Source organism: Protobothrops mucrosquamatus, unplaced genomic scaffold (assembly GCF_001527695.2).
Source record: "Protobothrops mucrosquamatus isolate PMUCROS unplaced genomic scaffold, P.Mucros_1.0 scaffold526, whole genome shotgun sequence".
Taxonomy (NCBI): domain Eukaryota; kingdom Metazoa; phylum Chordata; class Lepidosauria; order Squamata; family Viperidae; genus Protobothrops; species Protobothrops mucrosquamatus.
This window is the reverse complement of record NW_015386834.1, coordinates 768,664-785,068: the sequence shown is the minus strand read 5'-3', so window position 1 is coordinate 785,068 and position 16,405 is coordinate 768,664. Positions and strand designations below refer to the sequence as shown.

The 16,405-nt window shown below is 38.2% G+C and overlaps 1 protein-coding gene across 1 annotated transcript in view; it reads left to right on the top strand.

Moving 5' to 3' along the window:
* Positions 1–5,906: 5,906 nt before the first annotated feature.
* Positions 5,907–16,405, top strand: part of SCAF11 (SR-related CTD associated factor 11) — a 96,012-nt gene continuing 85,513 nt past the window's right edge. The window contains exons 1-3 of the mRNA XM_015816903.2: positions 5,907–6,203; positions 12,587–12,667; positions 15,114–15,274. Of these exons, the coding sequence (XP_015672389.1) occupies positions 12,607–12,667; positions 15,114–15,274 (222 nt within the window). The 5' untranslated portion in view covers positions 5,907–6,203; positions 12,587–12,606. The remainder of the gene's footprint in view (positions 6,204–12,586; positions 12,668–15,113; positions 15,275–16,405) is intronic.

Below are 16,405 nucleotides of genomic sequence, written 5' to 3'. Positions count from 1 at the left end.
GAATCAAGATCACATGAAGTGTTAATACTACTTTATAATGCCTTGGTAAGACCACACTTGAAATACTGCATCCAGTTTTGGTCACCACGATGTAAAAAAGATGTTGAGATTCTAGAAAAATTGCAGAGAAGAGCAACAAAGATGACTAGGGGACTGGAGGATAAAACATATAAAGAACAGTTGCTGGAACTGGTTATGTCTAGTTTAATGAAAAGAAGGACTAGGGATGACATGATAGCAGTGTTCCAATATCTCAAGGGTTGCCACAATGAAGAGGGAGTGAAGCTATTCTCCAAAGCACTGGAGGGTAGGACAAGAAGGAATGGATGGAAACTAATCAAGGAGATAAGCAACCTAGAACTAAGAAGAATTTTCCTGACAGAACAATTAACAATTAACCAGTGGAACAATTTGCCTCCACTTCCAGAATACTCCAACACTGGAAGTTTTTAAGAAGAGATTGGGCAACCATTTGTCTGAAATGGTATAGGGTTTCCTGTCTGGGCAGGGGGTTGGACTAGAAGACCTCCTAGGTCCATTCTATTCTATTCTATTCTATTCTATTCTATTCTATTCTATTCTATTCTATTCTATTCTATTCTATTCTATTCTATTCTATTCCATTCCATTCCATTCCATTCCATTCTATTCCATTTGTAAGGACCCACTTCAATCCCACATCTTAAAAAAGCAGAACTCTTGGAAACAATTTCTTCCAACAGGAACTTTTATTAAGAGTAGTTGATAGCAGGCACAATAGACAGGATCTGAGGGATTCTTTACAGATCGATATTTTAAAGGGTCCCTAAGCAAACCCCACCCCACAGTTCATCTGGACGGTTCAGACCGGCAAATCTCCAGGTGTTAAGTCCATAGTGGGAAAGGGAAGATAACATCAGTCCGGCTGTGTTTGTAGTATGATGTTCCACAGCTCTTCACACCTCCTTTTGAGACCGGAGAAATAAGCCAGGTTCCGGAAGTTTGTATTTCTTTCCCCCCTCTTTTCCTAACTGCCAGGTTAGGGAGAAGAAAGTTCAGAGAGATGCATAGTGCAGGAGGCAATTTGTTACACTGTAATGGGCAGAGACCCAGCGGCAATAAACAAAAGGTTACATTGTAGCGAATAGAGGAAGTGAAAGTCATAACCCCACAGGCATATCCCCCCTCCCCCTTGGGAGTATGGCAGAATCCAGGGGAAGGTGAGATTTGGTTTTAGATCAGAGGAGATAGATAGAATGAAATATAAATGGATTCTGACATCATTCCATTCTAATTCCTTTCATGAATTCTACAGGCAAAAGGAAAAAGTGGCTGCTCCCTTAAGCTCACATAGTACTGACTTAAATCTCAACCTGAAGAACTGCCTGCATTACAGTGTCACATTGTTCAGGAGATTGGATCCTGTCAACATGGGTTCATTGGCTCCTTTTATGTTTTGATGGCCTGCAAGCCCTGATTGGTCTGAATGGGCAGAACTTCTAAGTATATTGGCAATATGGTTGTTTGTTTGCTATGTTCTGAATGGTGTGTACTCCTCTCTCTCCAACTGTACTCAGTGGATGCATATGGTAGAACAGCCACTGGACTACAGTAAGTTTTCCTCTCCTTGCCCAAATGGAATATGGGGCTGTTCAATTATACATTTTCCTTCTCCAAGAACATAGAGTCCGTACATTTAGGATGGTGTACATTAATGCCAAATTATAAAATGAAATCTTGATTTTGCATTAATTAGGCAATAGTATCTGAAAATTTACTACACACCTCATTTTTTCATAATCAATTAACATGGATGCTTATTACATATTTGTTTTATTTCAGGTTTTTCTCTATCGCCCTAAAGACAAGAATGCCTTTCCAACTAAGTCCCATGCTTCTTAATAACAAAGTGCTTTGTTCTCAAGGACTCATCTGTTTAATACATCTAGTGTTTATAAAGTTTATCCACTGAGATTACAAAAGAAGTGTTCTCTAAGAGTATAATATAGGTAGTATATATCTGCTATTCACTAAGATTAAGGAAAGTTTTATACAAAAAAAATCTGTTTAGAAATCATGATTGTACAATTTTCATAAATGGAAGTAATGTTTGCCTGCTGAAAGAAAAGACAATCTTTAATGAAAGCACTAAATTAGGGCAGTGTTTGTAAACATGGTGTTCTCCAGATGGATTGTGTTATAGCTTCCATCATCTCTAGCATTTAGGACATAGGTTTGACAAGTCTAAAAGTCCATAAAATACATTATGACATCAGCAGGTAATTAATATGTTGACACTGTAGAGCAGGGGTGTCAAACTCGCAATGTCACGTGACGTGTTGTGATGTATCGTGACTTTTTTGCCATTGCCGGTAATAGGATGGACATAGTTTTGCTATGATGCATACGGCCTGCGGGTGGGCAGTTTGACACTCCTGCTGTAGAGAGAAAAAAATGCAAGTTTGGTAATTAAATAACAGTGAAATACAAAAAGTACAGACCGCCAGTTGAAAAATAATTTGGAGTCTATTATTTTTTCAAAGTAAACACAGACTCAGTGATCAAGTTAAGATATAAGATGGTTGGTTTCATCTGGTGGTTAAGGCACCAAGTTACAAAGCAAAAGACTGTGAGTTCAAGCCACGCCTTGACCATGAAAGCCAGTTGGGTGACCTTGGGCAGTCACTCTCTCTCAGCCCAACTCACCTCACAGAGTTGTGGAGAAAATAAGAGAAGGAAGGAGTATTAGGTATGTTCACTGCCTTGAGTTTTTTTATAAACAATAATAAAAATGGAATATAAATAAATAAAATAAAATTCAAAATAAATATTAGCCTACCACAAGAGTGGGAAGCTTTTCCTTACATGTTTTTACTTGCATGTTTTTTAAATTGGGATAATTTTAAAGGATATGACTGAAACAATAATGAAATTTTCATCCAACTTTTATGGCTGGGGAAAGATTAGTTTACATAAAGCATGATACATCTTCCTACAATATTTTAAGCCTTTCATAGTTTGAATAAATACATTGAATCACAAGGGAGCATCTAGCCTAAGCCATGAATTTCTCCTCTCTGACCTACAAATAATTTTCAAAACAGCTTGTAAAACATGCAGTAGTAAAACATGAAACTCAGAACATGATATTCAAAGCAATTGTTGTGTTTTGTGTTCAAATGATCATTTTAATTCCATAGCCATTTGCAAAGATGTTAGGGAAGATGTCAGGTGTATAGTAGTATGAATCAGTGGTAGGATTCAGCCAGTTCGCACCAGTTCGGCAGAACCAGTAGCTAATCTTTTGTTGTCTAGGCCCAGAATGGACTTCAAGAAGTGGCATCCACACAGAGAACCGGTTGTTCACATATTTGAACCCCACCACTGGTATGGGTTCTCTCATAACTACTGGAATGAGAATTGTTAGTTTGACTGAAATCATGGCATGGTGTCATACATTCATTTTCAAGGCACACAGCAATTTGTCAGATAAATTATGGAGCAATTTCTCCAGCATTAAAATGGGGGAATGAAATATTTTTAAAACTTGAAGCACTTTAAATTGTTAAAAAGGGAGAATATGGATAAATACTAATAGTTTTTTAAATTACAAGATTTTATACAAAAGACTATGTACATATATTGTACTATGCTGTACTTTTTAAACATATCAGAATGTAGAATTTGTTTGGTTTAAAAGAAGGACAAGAAATATATATACGTGGGTGTGCGCATGTGCATTTCCCACTTACAAATCCTCAGTTCTGGCCAGATAATAGTCCAAACAGCTGGAGGCAAATTATTTTAAGTAACTGCCACAATTGTCATGATTCATACTGAGTAACTTTCCTTTGCTTAATTCTGCTTCAAAGAGCTTGATTTGTTCAAATTATGCAAAACCAACTGATTTTAGAGCAGCAGTAGATACTGTAATAAAAGACTACCTAATGATTTCCTGTCTGACAAGGCAAACCAACAGCTTGCTATGTAGCAGTCCCATTAAGCACTTTGAAATATATGCCCAGGAAAATGCTCTGTCACCTAAGGTTGCATTCTTTGGTACTTTTACAAATTAGTGAATACTATTGAGCTAAATGGGATACATTCCAAGTAAATACAGAATTATACTCCAACATCTCAGTCTGAAACTTGCTAATTTAGAATAATTTCTTTGAACATAGTGGGATTTCTTGAAAGAAAAGAAAAAATATTTCTCTAAGAATAAGATTTGCTCAATTCAATAGCACCTGTACATCTAAACATATATTTCATACATCTTTACAGGACTGTCAATGGAGGAGGGAGAAGGGCAAGAGATAGCAAAGCAGTGTTGTGCTGTTGTTGCATCATTCTGATCACAGATGTTTACTTATAAAAGAGCTGGAGCTGATGGTGTGATTTTGACAAAAGCAGTAAGCTTCTATAGGATTGAACTATCTAGTATTAATTTTCACTGATTAATAACAATCTTCTAAAGTAAATTGACACAGTTAATGAATCCAGATTTGCTTACCATAGTTGCTGTGTTCACACATTGTATTACATCACTAATCTTGATTTTGGCAAGTAATTGGGTTCACCCTTCATACTAAGCCAAAACAAAATGAAGACCATATGAAAACCTAGCCAGGATATCCTCTGCAAATACTTGCCTGCACATTTATTAAATGTGTCATCAGATATTTTTTTAGAATTTCTATTAGTATAGATTATTATAAATTGGCTATTCATGTGTTATTTTAAACTATAGGATTTTTTTCAACTTTTTTATTTTCTGTAATCAGTAAATTGGATCACATCTCACAAGGCAATAATAAGCATGACGTGTGAATCCAACCACTGAGCCTTGTTCAGCAATCTATGGCCAAACAAATCACAGTTTAATAATACATCACAATCTAAGCAGCAGATTCTTTTGTTGGGATTGATCTCTCCTTGAACTAGTTTTTCAGTTCATCAGCTCCCTATTTTGGTATTTTGTAACTGGAAGCACCAGCAATAATAGAAGCCTTGCTATCCTTAAAGCTAGCTGGGCACATTACCCCTCCTGACAAAAACAAAAACATCAGTCTTTCCTGGGTAAAAACACATGGGACATGAAATCATGTTATGACAGCAGCTAGTATTTTCTTCTCTCCCTATGAACTTGTGAGAGAAGGAAGGTTGGCAATGACTTCTCAATGGAAGTGTGATGTTAGTTAAGGGATAGCATCACACATAGACACGGGAGACCCAAATGCAAATTCACTCCTCCGCCAAGGGTTCACCGGTCACTCCCTTTCAGCTCAATCTCTCTCACTATCTTAAACTGAAGGAACTAACTCTTTCAAATCAATTGAAACAAGGCATTAAACGTTGGTTAAAGCTTCGGAGCAGCATTTTCCCGCCGATGGTTCAAGCTACGTGGCAATGATACGAATCAGAGCCCAAACTAACTGGTGACCTCAAGATTGGGGAAGACCCGTTCAGTAACCGGTCAGATGAGAAAATAAAATCATCTTCAATTCGGAATCAACCCCTGGGGGATTAGGGAGACCTGCCCGTGCCGTTTTTAAGGCCGCGGGACAGAAAGTTGTTTGCTGCTGTTTCGGAGTCGGTAACCTAACCTTCACCCCGGATCCCACCGATCCCGCTACGTTTTTCGATATCAACTGAGGTCGGATGAGCGCCGAGCCGCTTGCTGAAGACATGGTTAACCCGGAATTTACGGACACAGTCCTCTTTTCTTGCCGCTGGGGGCGCTGGAGAGTACGCTCTGCGGTCGTTGCTGCCCAAGTCTTCCGCCTCATCGCCGCCAGGCGCTGGAGGACCTTCCCAGAATGCCTCTGGGCAACAGGGGCCGGTTGTCTGTGTCTCGTTGGCATGTAGCGTCGCGCGCCTGCCAGCCGGTCACGTTGTTCTTCTCCTTCGAAATCTGATTGGGTGGTATCGCTGAGCTGCCTTTTTTCCAAGGCAGTGGGACGTTTTGCTCTCGGCTTATAGTTGCAGCCGAGGGACATGTGACTACCGGAGCGGGATCTGTAGCGAACGCGCTGGGGAAGCGGCCTGCTTTCTTTTCCTGCTGCCGCGCGAGGCCTTTTTCCCGGAGATCGCAGGGCGCCAAGGAGACCGCCGCGGCCCAGAATCTCTTACGTCGAGACCGCACTAACGAAGACTGGCCGCTTGCTTCGCTCGTTCGGAGGTGCCGTCTACTGAGACGGCTTCCGTGTTCGTGACGGAGAAAGGTAAAGGCTCGATGGGGGGCGGTGCGTGTATTCGTGTGCTGCAGTGAAAGGGAGACAAAGGCTGTGTCCCGAAGCCTGCGACCTCGCCGTTTCTGGTGGACAGACTTGGGGGAAACTAGGCCCCAGCTCGATCTGGAGAGTCTCTGAGGCGTAGAGAGTCGTCAAATAGTCTCGTTCACATCTTTGAAAAACGCCATTTCTGGAAAACGGCGTTGTTGGTAACAGTCTTATCGCATCGACACTATCGGCGAAGATTTTGTTCGTTTGACGAAGGTCGGCAACAAAGTTACGCGCGGATGGGTTCAATCAGATGCGAGACTGACCTCGGATACTTGAGAGTATTTGAGAGCGACGGTGGTAATTGGTTCTAGTGAAGTGTTGAAGATAGCCTTTTGTTTACTACTGGTTGCATGCAGTCACCCTGATTTTGCACAACAGTAGTATGTTTGCGAAGATTGAGTTCTGAAAACGGGTTCTATGAGGTGGCTAAAGGAGAAAGTCTATGGAGATTCTCAGTCATCCAGGTCATAGTTGTCTCAAAGGTGTTTTTTCAAAAGGCAACTGGCCTGTTTTTCCTTGAGGAAGAAGACGTTTCGCTTCTCATCCAAGAACCTTCATTAGAACAGTCACAACTGATGAAGTTTCTTGGATGAGAAGCAAAACGTGTTCTTCCTCAAGGAAAAATAGGCCAGTTGCCTTTGAAAAAGTACCTTTGAGACTAAAAGAGAAAGGTTATGCAGATCCTTTAAGTCTTAATTGCAAATCTGGAGAGAGAAATGATGTATCCGTATTTTATCCCTATCAGCATGGATAGCAGTTATTCAATTCACAAGAAATGATCTCTGTTTTGAAAGGATAATGAATGTTACGCTTTAGAGAATGCAGAATATATTCTTTACCTTCATCTAAAGAATTGCTGGATAGTGTTTCCATTATTTGATGGGACAAAGTAAGCCTGAGAGGAAGATCCAGGAGATAATAATGTTAAAGAATAACATTCAGTAGTTTTGACTGTAAAAGGGTATAAGAAAAGTGATAGTGAACTTTCAGTTTCTTTTTCTTGAAATATTTCTGTTACAGAGAACTGATTCTCAACAATTAATGTAAATATTTAGCATATATAAGCATAGATTCCCTGATGTATAGGATGTGATTTGCATGACAATCCAAGTGTTTTTATTATAGGAAATTTAGAACACAACACAGTGACTTTATTGATCTTGCTGTATTGAAGATTATATATGAAAGATGTCAGTTCAGATATTTTGAGTCTTTCAGATTCAGATAAGGGTAGCAGAGAATCGTGGTTTGCTCAGTTAATTTGTATGCTGTAAGCATGCAAGCATTCTAAGCCACTTGAACTCTAATTGTCTAGTTCAAATAATGAAATTAATTTTTCACGTGTTTCTTGGATGAGTACAGATTAATGGTATAAATCTTCTTGTTCAGAGTGATTTCTAAACATGTACAGATAGACATTTACACAATGGTAATTTATGTGATAGGAATTACTCTTGCAGAATTTCTCAGTTTGATATATTTGATTTATATCTCTCAACATCCATAGTATTTCCAGAGCTGTTCTAATTATATTCTTATCTGAATATCAGCAACAAAGCAAATATTGTTATGAATTCTTCTAACTATGGTAGCCACATAACAGTTGGTGGTAGGAATAAGTGAACTTCAAAATATGAAGAAGAGGAACCCTTCAAATTCGCATACAGGCCTCTTGCTGCACTATTTTGCCTCTTGACCTCATTTAGTGCAGTCTGGGGGAAAAGGTAATAAAAGTAGTCCTTGACTTACGACCACAATTGAGCCCAAATGTTAAGTGAGACATTTGTTAAATGAGTTTTGCCCCATTTTACGACCTTTCTTGCCTCAGTTGTTAAGTGAATCACTGCAGTTGATAAATTAGTAACAGTTTGTTAAGTGAATCTGGCTTCCCCATTGATTTTGCTTGTCAAAAGGTTGCAAAAGATGATCATGTGACCTTGGGACACAGCAACGATCATAAATATGAACCACTTGCCAAGCATCCGAACATAGGGATGCTATAAAGGTCATAAGTGTGAAAATGCTCATAAATCACTTTTTAGTGCCATTATAACTTTGAATGGTCACTAAATGAACTGTTTTATGTCAAGGACTAGCTGTAGAAGATCAAGGAAAATTGGCCAGTGCTTAGATTCAGTGATAGAGGCCATTTCACTGAGTTAGGGTGATTCTCAGAAGGGAAACCCTTCTGTTTTGGTCAGTCTTTATGCATCCAATAATATTTTCAGCAACATGCTGGTTGGGTCTGGCACATAATAGTTTGTTTGTTTGTAATTTTTGCTATGTATTATATCAAACTTTTATCTTGGTTCAGTATATTTGTCACCAGTATCCATATACTGTCTTATGTTCACAGATTCCTGGATGCAACCCAATGAAATCACTAAAAAGTTATATGTCTGTGGAGATTCTCAGTCATCCAGGTCACGGTTGTCTCTATGATGCTTTTTTCTTCAAAAGGCAACTGGACTTTTTTCTTTGAGGAAGAAGAAGAAAACATTTCTTTTTTCATCCAAGAAGTTTCAGCAATTCTGATGGGGGGGGAATGGAAGGACAGATACTGACAGTTTTAGACTGGATGGTGGGGGGATGGAAGGATAGGTTCTGATAAGATGGTAGGGGCAGGATGGAATGATTGTATTTCTTTGCAGTCATATGGTCCTTAGTACTTTCTGAGAGCTGCTGAGGCCACTTGGAGATTTGTCTGTGCCCTCAGGGTCACCTGAATCACCTGAACCAGTGCAATTGGTTGTGGAATCTTCTTGGAACTGCTGCAAGGGCTATGTTGTAAACTGGAAATAGGTGATGTCTTATTCCTGCCCCTCTGTTGAGGGAGGGGTATTCATTTCTAACATAGATGGATTCTTTTACCCCTCTTTTAAATCAATGGTCCTCTCTATCCAAAATATGGACTTTGCTATCTTCAAAAGAGTGACCTTTGTCTTTCAAATGCAGATGGACCTCTGAATCTTATCCTAATGGGTTTAATCTCCGATGTTGTGCCATGCATTTGTGAAATGGTTGATTTGTTTCACCAATGTACAGATCTGCACATGTCTCACTGCATTGTATTTCATATATCACATTGCTCAGTTTATACCTGGGTGTTTATCCTTGGGGTGGACAAGCTTCTGCCTTAGTCTATTGTGGGTTTAAAGTGTACATGTATGTTGTGTTGGTTGAAAATCCTCCTGAGCTTTTCAGATATTCCTGCAATGTATGGAATGACAACTTTGCTACATTTGTTCTCTTCTTGTCTGTAACGCAGGAACTCTTTTTTTTTGGGGGGGGGGAATTTGATGAAGGCCCAATTAAGATAACTACAACTTCTGAAGGATTCCTTGATTTGTTTAGTTCTTTTTCTTTTCCCTCTTTACTGGTAGGTAAGCTTTCAGCCTGGTGGTATAAGGTTCTGATCACTCCCATTTTTTGCTAAAGTGGATGGTGAGAATCAAAATGTAAATACTGATTGCTGTGTGGAGATTTCCTATAAACTTCAGTGTTAAGGCTTCTGTCTTCCTTAATGTGTACTGCACGGTCGAGGAAAGCCAGATTGTTTTCCTTAACATCTTCCCGTGTGAACTTAATGTATTTGTCCACAGAGTTGATGTGTTTGATAAAGGCTTCCACTTCCTATGTTTTAATCTTGGCCCAAGTATCATCCACATAGCTATACCACCCACATGGGAAATCCTTTGAAAGAGTTTATGGCTTTGACATCTACCTCTTCCCTGTAGAGATTGGCCACAATGGGCCAAAGAAATAGAATCCTTCCATCCAAATACAATAAAAAATAGAATTCTTCCATCCAAATACACAAAGAAATACTATTATTCCATCCCACCACCACCATCCTATCAGAATCTATCCTATCATCCAGTCTCAACTGTCAGTACCTGTCCTTCCATCCTTCCGCCATCAGAATTGATGAAGCTTCTGGGATAAAAAAAAGAAATGTTTTCTTCCTCAAGAAAAAAAACAGTCCAGTTGCCTTTTGAAGAAAAAAAACATCTTTGAGACAGCTAAAAAATTATAATAGATGACTCAGGCCAGCAGAAAACACTGCGTATGATCATCCAGGAAGGTCTGACTCTGTTTTAAACACCATGAGAGGGGCAGGATTCTGATGCCTAATGCTATTATGGAGAAGACTTAATCAAATGCCTCTTAACAGCAGAAAACAAATAAGGCAATGCCTACTGTCTTGGTAGTTGGATAGCAATAAATATCCTATAACAGGGTGTCCCAAATTTTGCAGTACTATGAATCCCTGAAATCTATATAAATAAAAATGTAAATGTTTGTTTGTTCAAAATCTTAAATCTCCGAAAGTTCTTCACCACTTGCTTTGAAATTTTGACACAACGTTGCATTCGAATACACGCGTGTTTTTATATACCTATATTATATAGATGTCACACCTGTGACAGGTAAAAACATGCTTTTTTTGAAAAACCGCCATTTGTTGGACGTAAAAGCAACAGACGCTATGATTTTACCATTCCATTTCAATGTTTCCGATTTACGATCCATTTATGATTTCCAAATTTCCAATTTTACCATTCCATTTCAGTGTTTCCGATTGCATTGTTAAATTGAATTTTCATAGATTTCGATTTATTTTCATTTTGATTTAATTATTTCGTGTGACATTGCGTTGGAATTGATGCACAGACAATGGAACAACAAAAAATATTGTATACCCATAAGCATTGTGAAATTAAACATATTAGAAACGTGCACTTTCTCCTTTCTTTTCCATTTAACCAGACTGAGCCACAGCAATGCGTGGCCGGGTACAGCTAGTGAAAAATAAATGTGTACATTGCCTTATGAATAAAGCTAATTATTGGGGTTAGGGTTAGTTATGAAATATATTGTTTATTAAAAGAAATGTAACTGTCATCATACTTAGGCTTCCAGTAGATTGGTTCTCTTATTGTCCTTCCCCCAAAAGATTTTCTATTTTGAATCACACACATTTGAAGAAAGAAAGCATAGAGTAATATCCCCAAATTTGCTTTCTTGCCATGCCATAAATAGTCGGCAAAGTTATTATTGTTTTTTTAAAATCTAGAAGTGAAACTTGGATCCAGCGGCACCATGAAACTATGGCCCTATTGAACATTACCTATTTTATGCTGGTCTCATTCACATAGTTACATACCCAGCATTCTGTTCCATTTCAGGTTAAACAATATGCAGTAAAAAAAGAAGACGCAATAGTCAGCAAAATAATAGATAAAAATCATGTTATGCTGGCTTCCTCATGCTACAAAATGTCCCTACATCAATTCATTAATTGCCTATTGGGTCATTTATGACAATCACAGCATCCTGTGCTCATTTGATTATCATTTGTGACCTTGCTAGACAGCTTCTAACAAGCAAAGTCAATAGAGAAGCCAGGAGGAGATTGCAAGTCACAATCACATGATGTTTCACTTAATAACTCTGAGTGATTTTCTTAGTGGCTACAACTAGGATTGTCATTAGTAAGTGAAGTGTTCACATGTTTTGCTTAACAACTATTTATTTTCTAAATAAAATATATAGGTTTTCTCATGTTTATACATTTCTTAATGGCATGCTAAAGTATCCAATCGGTAACAATCCCTGCTTACCCCTGAGATACACAAGGTATTTCTCAATTTATATTCATTGTCTCCCTGCTACCCTTTCAATATGCTTTCCACCTAACTTCTTTCCAGGTTTCTCAAGTTTAACAAGTAACCTGTAATTTTTATATTCATTCCTATTGTATTTTTCTTTGTAGAACAGCTCAGTAATGACATTCTTAGGCATTAAAGCCAGCTGGATGATTTTGGGCCAGTCACTTTCTCTTAGCCCACTCACCTCCCAAGGTTATTGTGGGGAAAATAGGAAGCAGTATTAGGTATTCTCGCTGCCTTGAGTTACATATAAAAAAGGCAGGATAAAATATAATAATCATATTTTGTGGAAAAATTACACAATAGCACTTATACTAAAAGCAAATTTATCATGTGACTAGTCTGCTTAGCAAATTACACTTTAAGAGAGAATCTGAAGCATTATTATACCTTGGTAGTTGTAAATTTATATGGACTTTGTGTACACATATTCCTAAACGTATAGGAACAGTGTGATTTACGTATTTCTTAGTGTTAAAACACAATATTTCTTCATATTATAAATACTTAATAGTTTGATACAGAAACAATATAGCATATGGTGTTGAATATAATTTGAAGTTGACTTTATAATTATATTTTAATATATAATATTGGTCTATTAAACCTCTTATTAGGAAGCATTTAACCTTTGGTGGCCCTATTTTGCAGGTAATATTTCTTAAGCAGAAATGAAGAATAAAAAGCAATCTGTTCAAAATGCAGAAGATGACAACCATGAGGCTGCAAAAGGTAGCTAACTTATTATTTGAATTTCTGAAAGAAATGAGATTTGAAAATGTTCCACTATATTTCTAGATCAAATCTATGCATTATTTTATAGATATTAACATCTTTTTGAAACCTCTGGATTTAGCTATTTTCTTCCTATAAGTCCCATGTTATAATTGACAATGTTGATAGGAGCTGGAGATACTATCTCAGTCAGATTCTAGTTGAGAAGTTTCCTGCTTCCTAAAATATTACAATTGTTCTTTTATCCCAGATTTACAATTGAAAAGGGCTATGTGCCACTAGGAAATGATTCAGTAAAAATTCATAGTAGATATTAATCAAAATAATTGATTCTTCCTTAAATTTTCTGTAATTTATCCTCCATGTACTGGTGTGCTGTTATCAAAAAAAATCAAGTTCTCACCAATTGAGCATAGTGTAATTTCAAATAAAGAATGTATATTAGAGAGATACAAATGTACACACAAAATATGATTATATATTATATATATCAGAGAGCCAGGCTTCTTTGAGTAAGCGGCCACCCTTGGGGAAACAACTAAAAGACTTAGGACTAGGGTCCATGAACATGAATTGGCAATTAAAAGGCAGGAGCAGCACTCACAACTGTGGGCCCATATGGCCAGCCTTGGCCATACGTTCGATCTGGCCGATGCGGAGGCTATATCCCATGAGACCACCAAGAGTGGCCGCTTACTCAAAGAAGCCTGACTCTCCGATGAGAACTCCATCAACCGGCATATAGACCTCCTACTGGCTTATCAGACCCTTAGAAGGTGGGAGAGACAGCGCTGCGATCCACGGAGGAGACATCCAGCCCGTCTTTGGCAGGATCGGGGCGATAGAATTACAAATGAGGCAGCGGCGATCCCCAGAGAAGACAACGACCTGGCAAAAGGGGAGGGAGACCAGGAATGGAAACAATGGGATAGCCCTTTGCAGGATTGGGGCGATAGGGCTACAGGTGAGGCGGCAATGACTTCCATGGGAGGAGGTGATGGACCAACTATCTCCGGCCGTGAGCTGGAGATAGATGCGTAGAAGCGACCTGGAACGAGAGGGGGGGAAGACAGGGAGCAGGAACACCCGAATAGCCGCTCTTCGCAGGACTGGGGCGAGGGAGTGTTATATCCGTTTATCCAAACGGATAAAAACTAGAATACACGAACATAGACTGGCCGTCAGAAGGCAGGAGCAGTATTCTCAAATATGGACCCATATGATTAATAACGGGCACTCATTTGATTTTAAGGGAGCGGAAGCCATCGCCCAGGATGCCTCCAAGGGAGGACGCCTGTTAAAGGAGGCCTGGCTTTCCAACATGGATTCTATCAATCGATGCATAGAATTGCCCCCGACATACCAGGCACTAAGAGTATACGAGGAGCAAGCCAGGACGCGGACGTCGCTTGCCAGAGGCAGAATTAGAACCGGGGAAGACACTCATTGTATAGCTAGGCAAAGAAAGGATTTGGAGGAAACAGGGATGATGGGGATGGATGGTGAAACATTGGAATTATGGACAGGTGGGGGCAAAAAGGAGGGAGGACGTGAGTATGGTGAAGGGTCGCAGGGGGGAGGTGACCAGGAAGGGGTTTTGGGAGTGTTGAGCGCGACCGTACGACCCAAAACGCGTAGGACGGGGATGCCCAACGAGATGGGGCTAACCAAGAGGGAGAAGGAGGGAGAAAGAAATAAAAAAGGAGGGGAGGTTGGATGTAAAGAGGAGCCGGCGGGCATTCCATCTGACCGTAGGCAGACAGGGCAGAGGGATGGGACACGATCATGTGCACGCACAGCCAGGTGTGAAAGGAAATGGGGGGGATGAAGCTTATGAGGATGGGAAAGATTGAGCCCAAGGGCAAGCTGAGTGCAAAAAAGAGAGGGTGGGACGCCCAAGGCAATAACAGTTAATCAGGAAGAATGGCCCTATCACACGGGCAATGAGTAAGCAGTTGGATCAGCAAGGTGTATAAAAAAGAACCTCCCCACCCCCTGAGCCCCACTCTGAGGACGCTGGCAGAGGACCAGCAAAAGCTAAGTTGTTTTTTAACTTTGTATATAGTTGTTTTTATTGTTTTAATTATTGTTTTAACAATAAACAACTGGTTTATACCTCTCCCGGAGATCGAGGATTGCATTATTGAACATATATATATGTTCAATAATATATTAATAATATATATGTATATTATATATATGTATATTAATAATATATATGTGTATATATATATATATATATATATATATATATATATATATATATATATATATATATATATATACATATATATATGTTCAATAATATAATATAAATAATCAGTTTCAGATTAGCTGCTTAAAGTAACATAATTTAGCTTAATTTTTTTCTTTATTTTCCTTATTTTGTATTGTTTAGTTGTACATCAGTAATTTCAATCTACTTATGTACATTTCATAACAGGTGAAGAGAATGAAGAAAACTGTTCTTGCTCCACTGACTTTTTATCTAATGAAGATGCTCGCTGCCCAATTTGTCTAAATTGTTTGGTAGAGCAGGAAGTTGGCTTTCCTGAAAATTGCAATCACATCTTCTGCATGACCTGCATTCTTAAATGGGCTGAAGTAAGTCTTAGCAGCTGCAATCAAATTTGTAAAATAGTTTACTTAACTTTGATTTTTTTTCATAATAAAATATAGTACATGTTCTTTTTGTTTTGGTTGGTATCCAAATAACAACTCATTTACAGGTACTCCTGAACTTAACAACTATTTATTTAACAACCATTTGAAATTACAACAGCACTGAAAAAAATGAGTTATGCCCAGTCTTTGCATTTAGGACTGTCATAGAGTCCCCACAATCACATGATCAAAATTTGATCAATTGCCAAAATTCCGACCCATCATATATTTATGATGGTAGCAGTGTCCTAAGGTCACATGATCACCATTTGGAACCTTTCCAGGGGGCTTCCAACAAGCAAAGTCTATGGGGGCAGCCAGATTCACTTAACAATTGCAGTAATTCACTTAACAACCACAGTAAATGATCATAAAATCCAGGTGACTCACTTAATGACTATATTGGTTAGCAACAGACGTTCTAGTCCTAATTGTGGTTGTAAATTGAGGACCACCTGTACTCATGAATACCTTTGGGCCTGTATTTTGTAAGCATTAAATTTTATGTATCTTGAATGGCTGCTTTGGAATATAAAAAGAATTTCAAAAGCAATATAGACAGTGATTGATAGATCAAGGGCAGTTTTTAAAACAGCTTCACTGTTGTACCCAGTATTCTTAAAGTAGCTCTTTGAAAAGTAGCCTAAATGTAAATAATTAAAGACTCTATGCATACAGCTATGAAAGGACCTTCATTTCGTAAAGTAATTCTTGTAAATGGTAGTATCAATTGTCTTCCTCTATTCTAAAAGATATTATAACTTTTACTGATCCCTTGTCACTTTTGTTTTCCATCACTTAAAATAAGCTCATATTGATTCTGTTTTATACATATATTTTTATTAAAGATATTTTTTTTTAAATTTTTTTTAAATTTTTATTATTTAAACCGACAAACAAAACAAAACAAAACATAATACACATATATACACAATATATATTTTAACATCAACTTCGTAACAGTAATCTTCTATTATTTACATTTTCCCCCTTATTCTTCTTTAGAGTATTTATCCTTATTGCCCCATTATTTCTTATTTGCATTTTTCTTCCTTCATACATTATTATATA